This window comes from Dryobates pubescens, chromosome 27 (genome assembly GCF_014839835.1).
Source record: "Dryobates pubescens isolate bDryPub1 chromosome 27, bDryPub1.pri, whole genome shotgun sequence".
NCBI classification, from domain to species: Eukaryota; Metazoa; Chordata; class Aves; order Piciformes; family Picidae; genus Dryobates; species Dryobates pubescens.
Window position 1 is genome coordinate 14,660,981 of NC_071638.1, and position 14,835 is coordinate 14,675,815.

General features: G+C 38.3%; 1 protein-coding gene across 1 annotated transcript in view; it reads left to right on the forward strand.

Annotated features, from left to right (window-relative positions):
- The window catches only part of PLXNB2 (plexin B2), a 257,964-nt gene that overhangs the window by 226,260 nt on the left and 16,869 nt on the right, over positions 1 to 14,835 (forward strand). The window contains exons 22-32 of the mRNA XM_054173886.1: positions 1,106 to 1,333; positions 1,755 to 1,931; positions 2,377 to 2,516; positions 3,518 to 3,618; positions 5,850 to 6,079; positions 7,075 to 7,256; positions 8,003 to 8,069; positions 8,178 to 8,324; positions 11,420 to 11,576; positions 12,588 to 12,688; positions 13,576 to 13,660. Of these exons, the coding sequence (XP_054029861.1) occupies positions 1,106 to 1,333; positions 1,755 to 1,931; positions 2,377 to 2,516; positions 3,518 to 3,618; positions 5,850 to 6,079; positions 7,075 to 7,256; positions 8,003 to 8,069; positions 8,178 to 8,324; positions 11,420 to 11,576; positions 12,588 to 12,688; positions 13,576 to 13,660 (1,615 nt within the window). The remainder of the gene's footprint in view (positions 1 to 1,105; positions 1,334 to 1,754; positions 1,932 to 2,376; positions 2,517 to 3,517; positions 3,619 to 5,849; positions 6,080 to 7,074; positions 7,257 to 8,002; positions 8,070 to 8,177; positions 8,325 to 11,419; positions 11,577 to 12,587; positions 12,689 to 13,575; positions 13,661 to 14,835) is intronic.

The following is a 14,835-nucleotide window of genomic DNA, read 5'->3' on the forward strand; positions in this document are numbered from 1 at the left end:
CATCATACTGGATGCATAATATATAATCTGTTTCTTAAAAGTGTATTTAAGTTTGCCTACATTGGCAAACTTAACTTTGGACTGGGCTTGGTGTGGAATAAAGCTTGAACAAATTTTTGGGTCTCTTCAGGATTTCAGTGGAAAAAGAGCCTACTCCTGACATCTTGTCTCATATTAACTTGTACCTTGCAATCTTCTGCTTTAAACTTTTTTCATTCCATCTGCATAAAAATGGAATAATTAAGCTTTGAGTGGTAAAGTGAATGTATTTCAGAATCTGAAAGTGGGGTTTTTTTCTTCATCTTTCTCCTTATCCCCCTGCAAGCTTTAGAGATTTTCCTGAAACAGGACCCAAATCCAGACAATGCTGAGGTCTCATACCTCACTGAACCAAGTCTTCATGTATATTCCACATGTAGCACGTTCACGGAAAGTTGTGGAAGATAACATTAAAAATAAAACTCTTTTTGCATCTCCTATTAAGATGAGAGTCTCAATTTCCCACTCTTCTGATGAAGATCATAATTTAATGCAGCAACTGAGGATATAAGTGTGGTCTTCCAATAGGAATGTTATAAGATTTTTTTAAGGCTGGCTCTTCATTTTAAGACTGGCTTGTGATTCATATAGTTTTGGCAACATACATGTTTTGCATCATATATATGTTTCAATTTTTATAGTATGCCAAAACCATCAGAACCCTATCTTTAAAGGATTTTAAGAGGAAAACTACCTATGTTTCTTAGTGTCATGGGTTAGGTTGAATATTTGCTGCTGTTTTTCAAAACCATCCTTCCTCATGCCAGCTTCAAAATGAAAATGCTGGCTGGAGCAAAGTATTATGGGGCTTGAAGTTCAGATTGTATCATGAGAGGTTTCCTGTTCTGGTTGCTGCTTCTGGGGTCTGGGGTTTTTGAGTGTTGTCTTTCTTCCACTGAGATGCCAGCAGGACAGGGAGGGTTTGGGAGAAGGCTCCTGGCTTGGGATTTTATCTTGCTTGCTTCTGCTTGCTGTGCTTTTTCTGCAAATAGACTAAGGTAAATGTGCATCAATAATACATGTTACAGTCAAACTCTAAAATGTGCATGTGTCTTATTTCTTACAGTTTGATGGAAAGCTGGTCGTAAGACTCAATGAAACAACAGTTGTTTTTTCTTCCCCGCCAATACTGGAAGACCCAGAAAACTATAACATCACCACTATTATTCTAATGGATCATTATAATTTGGTTGTGAAAAATGAGAGCCACTCCTTTGCCTATGTTGCTGACCCAACCTTTGAAAACTTCACAGATGGAATCAAAAAACAAGTCAACAAACTTATTAATGCAAAGGTAGTTGCTCATTTTGTTCTTGAAGTATGTATGGAAATTTTCCTTCCTTTCTCAAACCCTTAACAGCTGTTTGCTATGAGACCCAAATTGCTTGTCAGAATCCCATACCTCTACTAGATGATGAACATTGTCAGCTGCCCTTTCCTCCACCTTCTCCTTCTCTGAGATCGGTGCATCTTTTGAATTGCTGAGCCTGGCCCTCCACCATAGCGATCCCAAAGAATGAAGGGATCATCTCTTTCTTCCTACATCAGGAAGCAAAGGAGAAGAACTGCATCATTCCCAACCACTCTGCTCTTCTGTACATTACAGTGCAAACCACATCTCCTGCTTAAAATAACCCAAATGAAAAGCTGCAACTCAGGACTTCTTGTCTCCCAAGACTTTGTGATGATGACTTAGCCTTGTATTTTCTGTCTAGGGTAGTAACCTGAACAAAGCCATGACAATAGATGAGGCCCAGGCTTTTGTGGGTGATGAGCCTTGCAACATAAAAACACTAACTGAAACAGACTTATACTGTGAGCCACCGGAAGTACAGCCTCAACCAAAGAAACGGCAGAAGAGAGACACCATCAACAATCTTCCTGAATTCATTGTAGGTTGCCTTTTCAATAGAATTTTAATATCACCTGTAAGTGACACTGATACAGTGCTTCTTAACTGAAGTAGCTTGTTCTCCAAAGTTCACTACTGTGAAGGAAACTCCTTGTAGTGCTTTCTTCCTCCAGTTTCTGCTTGCTGTCTAGAAGACGTCTTGGTCCCAAGCTGCTAGATGCCTTCTTCCTTCATTACATAGGAATGTAAAATTGTAGCTAGACAGGCTGGGGAATTTTCTTCCTCTGCTTAGCTAAATAAAATTACATAATGGAATAAAATGTTAGTGACCTAAATTCTGCATTAAATATTCAGAAACGTTTCCTTTGTTTGGCAGTTTGAGGTAGAAATTCACTTAGTGAGAATTACTAAGAATTTAGAGTACAACTGAAAAGTGAACTATTGTCTGCACTTTTTGAGACAAATGTCTGTGCTTATCTAATTAGGTGAAATTTGGACTCCGGGAATGGATCCTTGGAAGGGTGGAATATGATACACGTGTGAGTGACATCCCACTGAATCTTATTTTGCCACTGGTACTTATTCCTATGCTAGCAATCATCATCATTTCTATCATTTGTTACAGGTAAGTTCCTTTAATTAGGTGGTTTTGCTGTCCTAAGGCTTTCAAGGTCCTTCCTGATTGTTTCCAGCTCAGTCTATAGAATTACAATTACAGCTAGAAATATATATGATCACCAATTTATTCTTCTCACACACACCAAATTCCTTGGTGTCAGTCAGCCCAGTCTATCCTTTATACATAAGTACCACAATTGGTCCCTGTCTTGCCAAGTGCAAAATTGCAGACAGAGTTGCACACATAACATTCTTGAAAAGGCAGTAGAGTGCCTCTTGTGAAGGGGATAACTTACTGTGTATATGTATCCATCAGCATTTATGCTGCTTCAGTCAGTACTGTAAGTCTGAGCTGGATGGATTTGGCTAAGGGGTCATTTTGGCCTTGCCAGCTGAGGTGCTACCCATGCAAATTTCATTATTAATGATGAAATTGCTGCTTCACAAAGGGCCAGAAGAATGTCTGTATTTCACTTCAGACCTACTCCACCCAATATAAGGTTAGTAATGAAGGGCCTGTTAATGTCTCTCAGAAGATGGTGGATTTCACTCTTTTGGTGCTTATCAATACAGCCAACGCAATGCTGAAGTATGTGCTGTACAGCATTGACGTTCTTACAGACCTGCAACCCCCTCATTTCAGTCCCAGACACACTGCTGGGTGGCTGAGAGCCAGTGCAGGACATGTTGCAAGCATGGTTTTTTGGTACTTGAGTTTCTGTACTTACTATGTGATTGAAAGCATTTGTAGCTACTGCTTCTTGGATTTTAAATTGCTGGCCCAAATGTGCTTTGAAGCATCACGCCGCTGATAGTGCCAGGTTGATTTATATAGAATGAAGACCTGGCCTACTGTTGCTGTTCTCTTCCATTCGCTTTCTGCCACCTGTGTTTAAAAAGAAATCAAACCCAGGAAAATCATCTTCAGGCTTCCCACTTGGAGCTGTTGCAAATTATTTACTTCTGCAGTTTGTAACTTTTTTAACCTCTTACCTCAATTCCATAAAGACGCAAGAGCCAACAAGCAGAACGAGAGTATGAAAAAATTAAATCACAACTTGAAGGCCTGGAGGAGAGTGTCAGAGACCGGTGCAAGAAGGAATTCACAGGTATGACAGGAATTTGCTCTCCTGTGGGTCTTCTTGAGCAATCAAAGGCAATGGGCTGGAGCAGTGGTGCTAGCTTGCTGAAATTGTCATCTGGGAACAAATTGTTAGTAGATTTTAGCAGTCTAGCTTAGTGAGATTGACATACAGCAGGTATTTTGCTATTCCATGTGAAAGCTGTAAATAAAATAAAAAAGGGGGCTGAGGTTAGTAAAGGAAATGGGGAATTTAAAGGAAGTACAGAGTTAGCAACTGGGAAATAGAAGCTAGTTGAAATTGGGACTACTTATAGCTATTAATGTGGCCATTGATATGGTGGTAAGAATGTTTGGTAGTGACTGTGTACTTAGTATTTAGTACAGTAGCTGTGTGTGCCAAGTATGCACATTAAAAACTTGTTTCAGTGCTGCAAATTTTTTCTGCAACAATCAGCATATAAAGGCATAACAGTTTCACAGGAAAGAAATAGCATTTTGCCCTGTTTATTGTGGGAAAACTTGAAGCTTGGTTTGAGGAGCTAGGTAATTGTCATGTGTAAATGCAGCAGCGTCATCCCAGGGAAGGCAACGGGAGGTGTGAATGCTCAGCACTTCTATGTGTTGAACTACTCACTGCAACACTTATGTTAGACATCTGAGTGCAAACATTACAAATATTGGCCTAAAGGATTACCGTGAAATGTGACCTCATTATCTGAATTATCCCTGCTCTTGGGTCATGTTGAAATAATCTCTACTATCCACCCCCCCAAACACCATCCCCCCACACACTTTATTTCTAAAGGGAAATAGTTTATTTCATGTTAACAGTGGCTAAAAGGCAGGATTGAATTAAACAATAATTTCATATTAGAATTTGAAATTAATTTAAGAAGCTTAGGGTATCTCAAAGATTTTGGCCATGCTGGAAGCCTTTTGCAGTCTTGTTTTTCTGGCATTTCTGGGACAAGGTGTTCTTTATTTGTACCAGCTTACTTTCTCTGGAAAACCAACTTCTTCCAAGTTCTGGACACAAATGAAAAGCAAATATTTGAATCAAGAACTTTTCCCAATTGGGCCTCATTTCAAACTGCATTTTGAGCTGTATGAGGATACATCAACAGCCCTCCCTCTCTCCACCTTATGCTTTTTTCTGAAAGGATAAGGTGCTTTTCTCTTGATGACACCCCTGATAGCAGGCTATAGACTGTGTGCTGGGTTGAAGGTTTCCTCTCTGCTCCACCAAGCACAAGCACTGGGAAAGCAAAATGTACATTCAGGGAGTAACCCAGTGCCTAAACTGCATACAGTTTGGCTAATAGTAAGATGAAACACTGAAGTCAAAACATGTTGTGGATCCATACTGTGAATAGCACACAGTGCAGACAGTCTGAAATACCTGGAACCAAAGTTAGCCAAAGAAAGGGACAGCGGGAAGGAGGCACAAATACCACCACAAAGCTGAAAAGCACAAGATGCCTTCTCCCTCAGCTTTGCTGAATGCTGTAAAACAAAGAGGTAAATGAATGAATTAGAGCAATAAAATTTCTAAGACAGTAGGTCACTATATTCATTAACATCACATTCTAGTAAATTCGACAATTAGGTAATTTTAAAGCCTTTAGCTAGAACAGCTGCTCCAAAGGATGATTCCCTAATTGTTGTCCCTTTTAAGAACTTCAGAGCTTATGAATCCCACAGAAATATTTCCATCAGTTTCAGTGAAGCATTTAACCTTGTTGCTACCTGCATCCCCTTGCTTCCAATTAAATCGGTGTGCTTTACACTTTAAACCTTTCTTTCTTTGATTGCTATGTGTTTTTTAAAAGGACTTTTATTACACGCTAGACTTACAGGGAATAGACTGTGCATTGAAAAAAACAACACAAACAACAAAACAAGCCAACAACCAAAATAAGAAAATGATATTGTGGTGTCTTTCTTTGACTCTGTGCTGCAACCCTAGATTCATATATATGAACTCACCCAGACCTCCATGAAGGCCCTTTTTCAAATAGGCATGACAAGGAAACCATCCATGCTAAAGGCAGTTATACTCATGTCTCCATAGGATTAGCTGTGCTCATAGTTAACAGGATAACTCATAAAAATAGCTAGAAAAAATGTGACATGAAATAGAATTTCTGGTGTTGAGTTGCTCTTTCTCCATTTTCAAGGCATGCAAAGAGATTGTGTTGCCTAGAAAAGCTGCAGGCTTTTTAAAAATGAGCCTTTAAAATGTACTGTGCATTCCAGATCTAATGATAGAAATGGAGGATCAGACAAATGATATCAACGAAGCTGGAATTCCAGTACTGGACTACAAAACCTACACAGACAGAGTCTTCTTCTTGCCCTCCAAAGATGGAGAGAAAGATGTGATGATTACGGGGAAACTGGATATTCCTGAGGCCAGGCGTCAGACTGTGGAGCAGGCTTTGAACCAGTTCTCCAACCTCCTCAACAGCAAATCATTTCTCATTAATGTGAGTCCTGATGTAGATTCACTGTGTCTCTCAGCAGAGCATACCTGTGTGTTCAAGACAGTAGCTTTGCAAGCCCAGTTGAATTAAAATTATTTAAAATAAGTGGGTTTCATAGAGTTCTGGTTCCAGAACAATTGCTGCAGATGCATGGCATCACTTATTCTTCTTGGGGGGAGGGGCAAGACTGTATTTCTGTGCCAGATCACACAGTATGTAGTCAACATTGCAATGGCTGTAGGAAAACAGGTATTACCCAATCTGTCTTAAAAACTGTTATTACAAGTTTGTTTGGTTTAGCCTTTTAAGAAACGTGATTAGATTCCATCGTGGTACATCACAGGAGTCATCTGTGGGCAGCCATTGGCTGGATCTCTGGCCCAGAGAGGCAGAGGCTTCTCAAGTGGCCTATTCATCAAGACTGATGAGTGCTCACAGGAGCTCTAAAGAGACATCTAATTGCTCCCTCTCAAAAACTGAGACTGATTGTCAGGCACCTAAATATAGATGTAGGCTTCTAACTTTTTCTCCTTTTTTTAAATGAGGCCCCAGTGCTGTGCTAGTTAATGGTAGCATTACAGTTTGTGGCAGCTGAGAGCACATTCCCAGGTGTATTTAGATTAGTGTCTTTGTAATTCGATGTGAATGGGAAATTTAGGGAGAGAGGATTTAATTTTCTCTTTTAAAAAATTGTCACAGAACACCTTTTTTCGTTTAATTAAACTATCCTTTTTGCATGAGGCTTTAGTTAAAGTGTATGTAAGCATTCCTTTCTTCAGTCTGGTATTCTCTGTGTGTATCTAAAATCAGATTATAGGAAACACTTTTTAATAAGCTTTTTTTTTTTTTTAAATTTCTGAAAACTTTTCCATTCTGTGCTTAGGAGATTAATATTAAAGTAGTCTTCCTTGTATTTTTAGTGCAGATGTGTTGAGGTTATTCAGAAACCTGTCATCTGACTTGATTGTATCTGTGTTTTCTGGTGGTGTTTTTTTCAGTTTATTCACACGCTGGAAAACCAAAGGGAGTTCTCTGCTCGAGCTAAAGTGTATTTCGCATCTTTGCTGACAGTTGCTTTACATGGAAAACTAGAATACTATACTGACATCATGAGGACGCTGTTCTTAGAACTGATGGAGCAGTATGTTGTGGCCAAAAATCCAAAGCTGATGCTAAGAAGGTTTGAATGATTGTCATATTTTCTTTTGCAATGTGACTGTATTAAAATGCCAACTATCTGTGAAAGTCAGAAATAGCCTGGCCCAACTTTGTTGAGAAGACAAGCTTACCAGGAATAGCTGTGAAAGGCAGAACTGATGGCAACAGATTTCTTTATTCAAACATTGCAATGGAGAATCTGCATCGAGATTACTGAAAGACCTACCTTACTTCAAAATATAATACTGAACATTTCATTTGCTTTTTAATCTAACTGTATTCCGAGTGATCTAGTGTTTATACCGCACATCATCTTTGTAATGGAGCACTTATAATCAGCTTGTGTGGTGCACTCACCTAGGCTTGCTGTAGGGGTTTTAACCCTGTTGTTATCCCGGATAAATTACAAAAGACCTTGCTCTGTGTATGTCGTAGCTTTGTAGTCTGTAGATTATTTCCCAGCAACTGCACAACTGGGTTAATTTTTTAGCTCTTGCAGCATAGACCCAATTTAAGATTTTTGCATAAAGAATGTGTGCTTTTCAGTAATGAGCTGAAGGTACCCGGGAATGATGAGCAACACAAAGCACTTATCCTAAAGCAAGTACATGCTCTCAAGGCTCTATAGGGAAATCATTGCATTAGGAGAGTGCATGCCGTTAAGCATGTAAAAATATTATATTTCAAGAAAGCAATGTTTTTCTTTCAGACTTTGCCATATGGTGTGTCATACCATACTCAGGGTTGTGGGTTGTTTTTTTTTTTCAGATCTGAAACAGTTGTTGAAAGAATGTTGTCTAACTGGATGTCTATTTGTTTATATCAGTACCTCAAGGTAAGAGTTGAACTATGTTGCCTGTGGGGCTTTCTGATCAAAAATACTTAAACATGCTGCATAGAGTAGATCTTTTGGGGTTTACTTTATTTCCTTTCCTTTAAACAGGACAATGCTGGGGAACCACTTTATAAATTGTTCAAGGCTATCAAACACCAGGTAGAAAAAGGCCCAGTGGATGCTGTGCTGAAGAAAGCCAAATATACATTGAATGATACAGGCTTGCTGGGAGATGATGTAGAGTATACACAACTGGTAAGCAAAGGATGTTTAATATATTGTGAATTCATTTTTTTCCTTTAAAATTAAGTTCTGTAGTGTTATGTCTGTACACAGACTGCTGTGATTTGCATAGGAATTCTGGTCGTGGGCAGGACTGTCAATAGTTTGACCAAAGCAAATGTCCAAGCTGAAAAATAGAATTAGGAAGTATCTTCTAAGTGGTAAATCCAAGCCCTGACACTGTGGAATACACTTCAGTAAATCAGGTTCATAATTTTCAAAGTCTGTTTGACAGTGGTTGGGATGTTTAGCTCTTTCCCTTTTCCCATCTAAATTAACTGGCAATTTATTTTTGCAGAATTCTTGCACTAATGTTATGCTTGAACTTTAGGATGTATTTCTCCCCTGTGACTGCTGCTCATCAGCATATCAAATAATATTTTGAAGATCATTTTATTAGTATAACAGAATGAGTTCATGTGAGTTGGGTCTAATATCCAAAACACTTTATAAACCTATTTCTGCTCTTGTTCTTATATGAACCAAACTCTCCTGAACACGGGCAGCCCCACCTGGCATTGGAAGGGATTTGTTTCCATCTAAGGAAATGCTCTCCAACAGCGATAAGGGAGACCAGTATTAAACTCTTCATGAACTCCCCATCTGAGTTGCACCATCCCATGAATCTGATCACCAGTGCCACAAATTTCCACCGCTTTTTTCACTGGGTTTTTAAAAAAACAAACCTGAAGCAGTCCACTCTTCAGCTGTTTAGGGAGAATAGATTCCAGTTTTACTCTTTCTGACAGTCTTGCTGCTTTTCTTCATGATACAGTGTAATGAATGTCAAAGATGCACAGAGCAGTCTTCAAAGATCAACATGGGATATTTTTTTTTCCCTTCTCTGATTTCCCTTTTATTGACATGTTAGGAGCCATTTGCGGTTGTCTCCAACTGTGAAAGACGCGATGACATATCTGCAGTGTGGAAAGAGAAACTAATAAAAAAGCTTTATTAAGTCCTGGTAAAATAAAAATAAAAATCACTATTTTGTGTATTCTGAAGGGATGCTGATGGGAGGGAGATTGCTGTAGGACTGTCACTCACAGAATCACTAGACTGTGACTTACACTGCCTGGAGGAAAAGGGTGTGCTGTGCGAGAAGAAATATTTTAAGTTCAATTGATATTTTGGCGATTAGAGTTGTCATCTTCATATCTTAGATGAAAGTGCCACCCATGGAAACCACAATGACTGGCAATGCTGGTTATATTTTCTCTTGTGTACAGAGAACAAAATTGCCCTGCACATCATATAAGACTTGATGGCAATAATTCTTTATTCAGTCAGTTTCTTTTCACAAAGAAGCAAATGCCTGCAATTAAGCTAAATGAATCAGTGTGAAAGCAGAAAATTTGTGTATGCAATCAGATGTAGGCACAACAAGCATACTAGCTAGATATTAAACATTATAATACTGTACAGTAGCAGTATTTGGTCCAGATTTACAGATTTCCCATCAAAGATTTTGTGTTTGTGTGTGCATGGAGGAGGAGATGTATATATAGTGTTTGATGAAAGATTATGTAGAGGGTTGCCATTGCTGTAAGTTATTTTGGATCTTTGGCGTGATGGTGACATTGTTATAGTAACTGAACAGTTAGGGAGCATTTGTACACCAAGGTAGGTTAAAGCACAAGATAATTAGTTCACTTCTACCTAACCGTGAGATGTGGTGGGAAAATATGGTATAGAGCTGTTGTCTGCTCGCCAATTGTTCTGTGTAAAAGATGAATCTGTTTTGCATCACTGGTTACACTGACATGCTGCATACTGAACCAGCAGCAAAATCATGTCTAATTACCATAAAGCTAATAGGAAAAGGAAGGTGAAATCTCATGATTAGCTTGAGAGTTCTGTCAAGGGACAGTGCAATCATGTTTAATTTGACTGCCGTATGGTGTAGCTTTTCACTTTAAAAATACCAACCATGCAAGTTTATTTCTGAGGATTGACATGATAAATTCAGGCATTATGTTGGCAAGACCTTATGTATCTGAGAGACATAATGCTTCAGATGTGCCTGGCTTCCAGAGCTACCTGGCTGGCAAAAAAATCCACAAGGGCTCTGAGCTGTTGTACTAATTCAGTGAAAGAAAGAGGCTTTTCATAGTACCTGTTTGGTTTTGGTGGTGTCTTTCCTTCTGGGGATGTTTCTTGGCCATTGTTTTCTCTTTTACTTTTGTCTGCATTAAAACTGAACTTATATAGCAAAGCTACTTTTAAGAAAATCTGGATTTAGGAAATTATAGGCTCTCACTAAATTCTCTTTAATAAAATCCATGTCAATACTATAAGAAAAGAGTAATATTTTAGACCTAACATAAACTACTTAGGTGTGTTTCCTGGATCTATTAGCATTATTGTGACAATAGTAAGCAGTAAATGAAGTCTTCAGACACCAAAGATGATATAAATGGCATTTATAGATACATACGTGTGTGTGTGTGTGCATGTATGTGTTTGTTTATATATTGCTACTGAACAGCTGGTCACAAAAGGTAAAGTTTTAGGAGCTAAACAAGTCACCGCTCATCGGATGAATCATGTTGAAATTTCTGTAAGTACAGACCTGGTCTGCTCAACTTAAGAAGTGAAACCACAACCATGAAGGCAAAAGCACACAATATAACAGGTCTTCAGCAAAATGCAGCTCCAATTATTATTGGGAGCACACGAAGTTTGGGCACTACTTGGGCATTACTTGTGTTTCGTTATGTTACAGTTATTTGAGAAGCATGTAACTAGTCAGTGGTCCAGATGCTTGGTTCTTGTAGATCTTTGATAAATTCCCAAGGTTCAATAATAGTAGCATGTTAGACATGAGTATCTCTCTTCTGCATGTTTTCTGTTCTATCACATTAGGAAGAATTAGCTGGAATTTATAATAGCTGGTTGGCTGCATAACAGAGAAAGGTCCCTCAGATAGCCTGTACTACTATTGCAAATACAATCATTGCACAGTGAGTTTTAGATACCGTTCACATTTAAATGACACAGAAAAGCAGATTCAGAAGTCATTCAGAGCAGATTTGTCTTAATAACCATGCACATTCTTTTTTTCACAGACAGTAAATGTGTATGTACAAGACGGAGGAACTGATTCCATACCTGTGAAAGTGCTGAACTGTGATACTATATCACAAGTAAAGGAAAAGATAATAGACCAAGTCTATCGAAACCTGCCTTGTTCTCAGTGGCCAAAAGCTGACAGTGTAGTTCTTGGTAGGTAGCTACTTGGGCTTACTATATTGAGCACGTGAAAACATGTTGTGTGGTTTTTATGGTTTCCCAAAAAATGTCTATAAAAGCTATTTATTTATTTATTTTGTTAGTAAAGGAAAATCAAGACAGACATTTAAATTAGTTTTCAGCAGGATGCAAAAATGTATCATTTTGCAGGAATCTTGAGAGGCATTAAAAATTAATGCTTTCTTACAGTTCTTTTTCCTGACTCTTCGCGTTTTAGTGTACTGTCATTAGTGTGCAAAGAGCCTGTTAATGACTGTTTGCACAAATGTATTCATGTCTGACAAAGTCAGTATTGCAGGTACTAATTAATGTGATAATGACAGCAGGGACAATTAACTGATGGAGAAGTAATGATGCGATTTCAGAAACTGGTACTGATTTTTACTTGCCTTTGTGCCGATTATTCAGAAGGATTATAACTTACAGGAGCTGCACTTTTAAGAAACCATGAGCCACCCAGCTTCTGAAAATCATCCTCCTTGAAGGCTTTCAAATTGCTGTTCACTTCTTAGGAAAAAAAGAAAAAAAAAGGATGCAACTTAAAAGGCCTAATCATCTCATAATAAAAGCTCTAATTAATAGTTTTGCAATATCTTAATTACTACCTTAAGCTGAAAGTAAACTCCTGCTCTTCAGGAAATCCTTGTGTATTCCTTGAAAAATGCCTTTTCTTTTCCATACAAAGTCCTACTCTATTTTGGACTGATAGCAGCTACTATTATATGTATTTGTAGTATTCTGTAAAAAGGGATTTAATTTTCTATGGAAAACAATCAGAAGTCAGGTGAATGATTACAAATAGTCCACGCAAACTTCTGTATTAAAGACCAAACTATTAAGGGATAAACGCCACGTTGTGGTGTGTGCCAAATTACTTCTGATATTCTACAATGCATCAATAGGTCTCTGGACTGAAACAATCTTGGAATGGTTATTTTTGCACGTGGTTAAAACCTGTTTCTTCTTATTTCAATTATCCCTTAGAGTGGCGTCCAGGTTCTACTGCACAGATCCTCTCAGACTTGGATTTAACATCCCAAAGAGATGGCAGATGGAAACGTATCAACACACTAATGCATTATAATGTAAGGAAGTGTTTCAGAGCAGTTGTTCACATCTGTTAACTGCTCTCTAGTAGAAAATAAAATCTTTATTTATTTTTAGAGAAAATCCTGTGTTACATAAAAAAATAACAAAAGCTAGCTCTGGGTCTGGGCAGTGAAGGCTTGAGAGCATGCAAGGCTAGGTCTAGACATATTGCTTAAACGTCTTACTGAAAACACATTGCCTAAATGCCAGCACTTAGGTTTCCTCATCATTGCAGTGTCCAAATCCAAATTCCCTTTGAACATTCAACAGCTCCTTTTGCTAGGTTTCTTATTCGTCTCTTCTTTTCTTATTCGTCTCTTCTTCTCTCTACCACTTCCTACCCATGAGTATTGTCTTTGTCCTTGTCCTGCTGCTAAATAGATTTTGGATTGGTCTGGTTTGTTCAACAGGTCTGTCAGGAAAGCAGATGTTGATATTTTCTACTGTCTGTTTTAGGTTTTGCATTGTAAACTCTACCAAGCGCTTGCAATCCACTTACCTTCCCTTTGTGTGATGTTTATTGCTTTCTAACAACAGATATCCTGATTACAAAAGCCAGAAGTTTGTTTTCTCCCATAAAACAGACAGATTCTCAATAATAAAGCCCATTTTTGTACAAAGGACACTTAACCACTTAACCTTTGGAGATGCTTCAGCATTTTCAGTAATCTCAGAGGAGGTGTGGTTGGGGTCGCTTATTGAAGTAGGAGGGAGTCTGTTCTGAATTGCAGAGCAAGTTGCCCAAGAAGCCTTTGAAAGGCAGCATTGGTCATAGGTCTAGATTCCCTGCAAAAGATAGAGAAGCTGCAGTTTAGGTTTTAAGACAGAGGCTCAATAGGACATACTTCTTTCGAGTAACTTCCCTGTGTTTGTATTTTCAAAGGTACGAGATGGTGCCACACTCATCTTATCAAAAATGGGAATTTCCCAGCAGCCAGAGGATAATCAACAAGATGTCCCAGGAGAAAGTAAGTATCTTGTGGCTTCCCTACCTCCCAAAATGACTAGAAGTCAAAACTCACATAGAGGCAGTGGTGTTGCTGTCTTGATCTTCTTTATTGAGCATGTCTATGCAGAAAGATATTCTCCATCAGACCATATAGGACTTGTGTGTTACCCACTGTACCCTTGCAATCGTTTTCTTTTTCCTCTTTACAGAAGCCTTAAATAATGGGGCTTTAACCATAATGGCTGTGAGTTCATGCCCCAGCTTAATAGAAAGCAAACATTTTCCTGCATAGTTTGTTTCTTAATCCCATTACATCTATACAGTCAAATGGTGTGTTTCATCTTTCCAAAGCTCTCTCTTTTACTCCTTCCTACTTACTTTACTTACTTTCCACTCCAAAATTCGTCCACTTCTAATTAGACTGAGAATTGAAAGCAGTGTACTAGATGAACCACAGTAGACACCAGCTTGCCTTTCTGTGACATGAGGGATCTGCTGTAGGGGTTTTTTTAATGGTATTTCTTACAATTATGCTGTAAATGTATGTTGCAAAATCATCACTGTGCATTAATAGTTTGTGTCTCCCTCTGTTTGAATGTTGTTTCACCAGCAATGCTAGCTTGATCTTTCCAGGGTTTGTTGGTTGGCTTCACTCTTTCCATAAATTTTATCTCTTTAGATGCAGCATTTTCCACAATTACTTCATTATTTTTGAGGTTTGAAATGCACTGTGAGTTAGTGCCAGGAATTTCCTTACAATGCTTCCTGCTACAGTGTGCTGGACTTCTCAACAAGAAAGACAACCTGTTAGTTTGCAACTTGTCCTTTAAAACTTCCACATGCAAGTATTCTGTCTAGACCAATTTCTTTTATCCCAAAAGCTCTTGAGAAACAATATTCATTACAGCCTAACATGCACACAGATTTTCCTGGAAATACTTACGTGTCAATTTATGTTCTTTGTCACACATTTCTTTTACATTCAGATGTTTGGTTGCTTGGTTATCTTTAATCCATATATATTCAGTTATTTTGCATGAAGTAAATTTATGGAATGATAATTTTGAGATCATTCTTCCTTCTGTGAACTCATTTGATATGATTTTCTGTCTAGCACTGATTGCAGAAGTCATTGCTTCACCTAATAGTTTCATTCCTTTAAACAAATTTACTGATCTTTGATATAATTGGTTT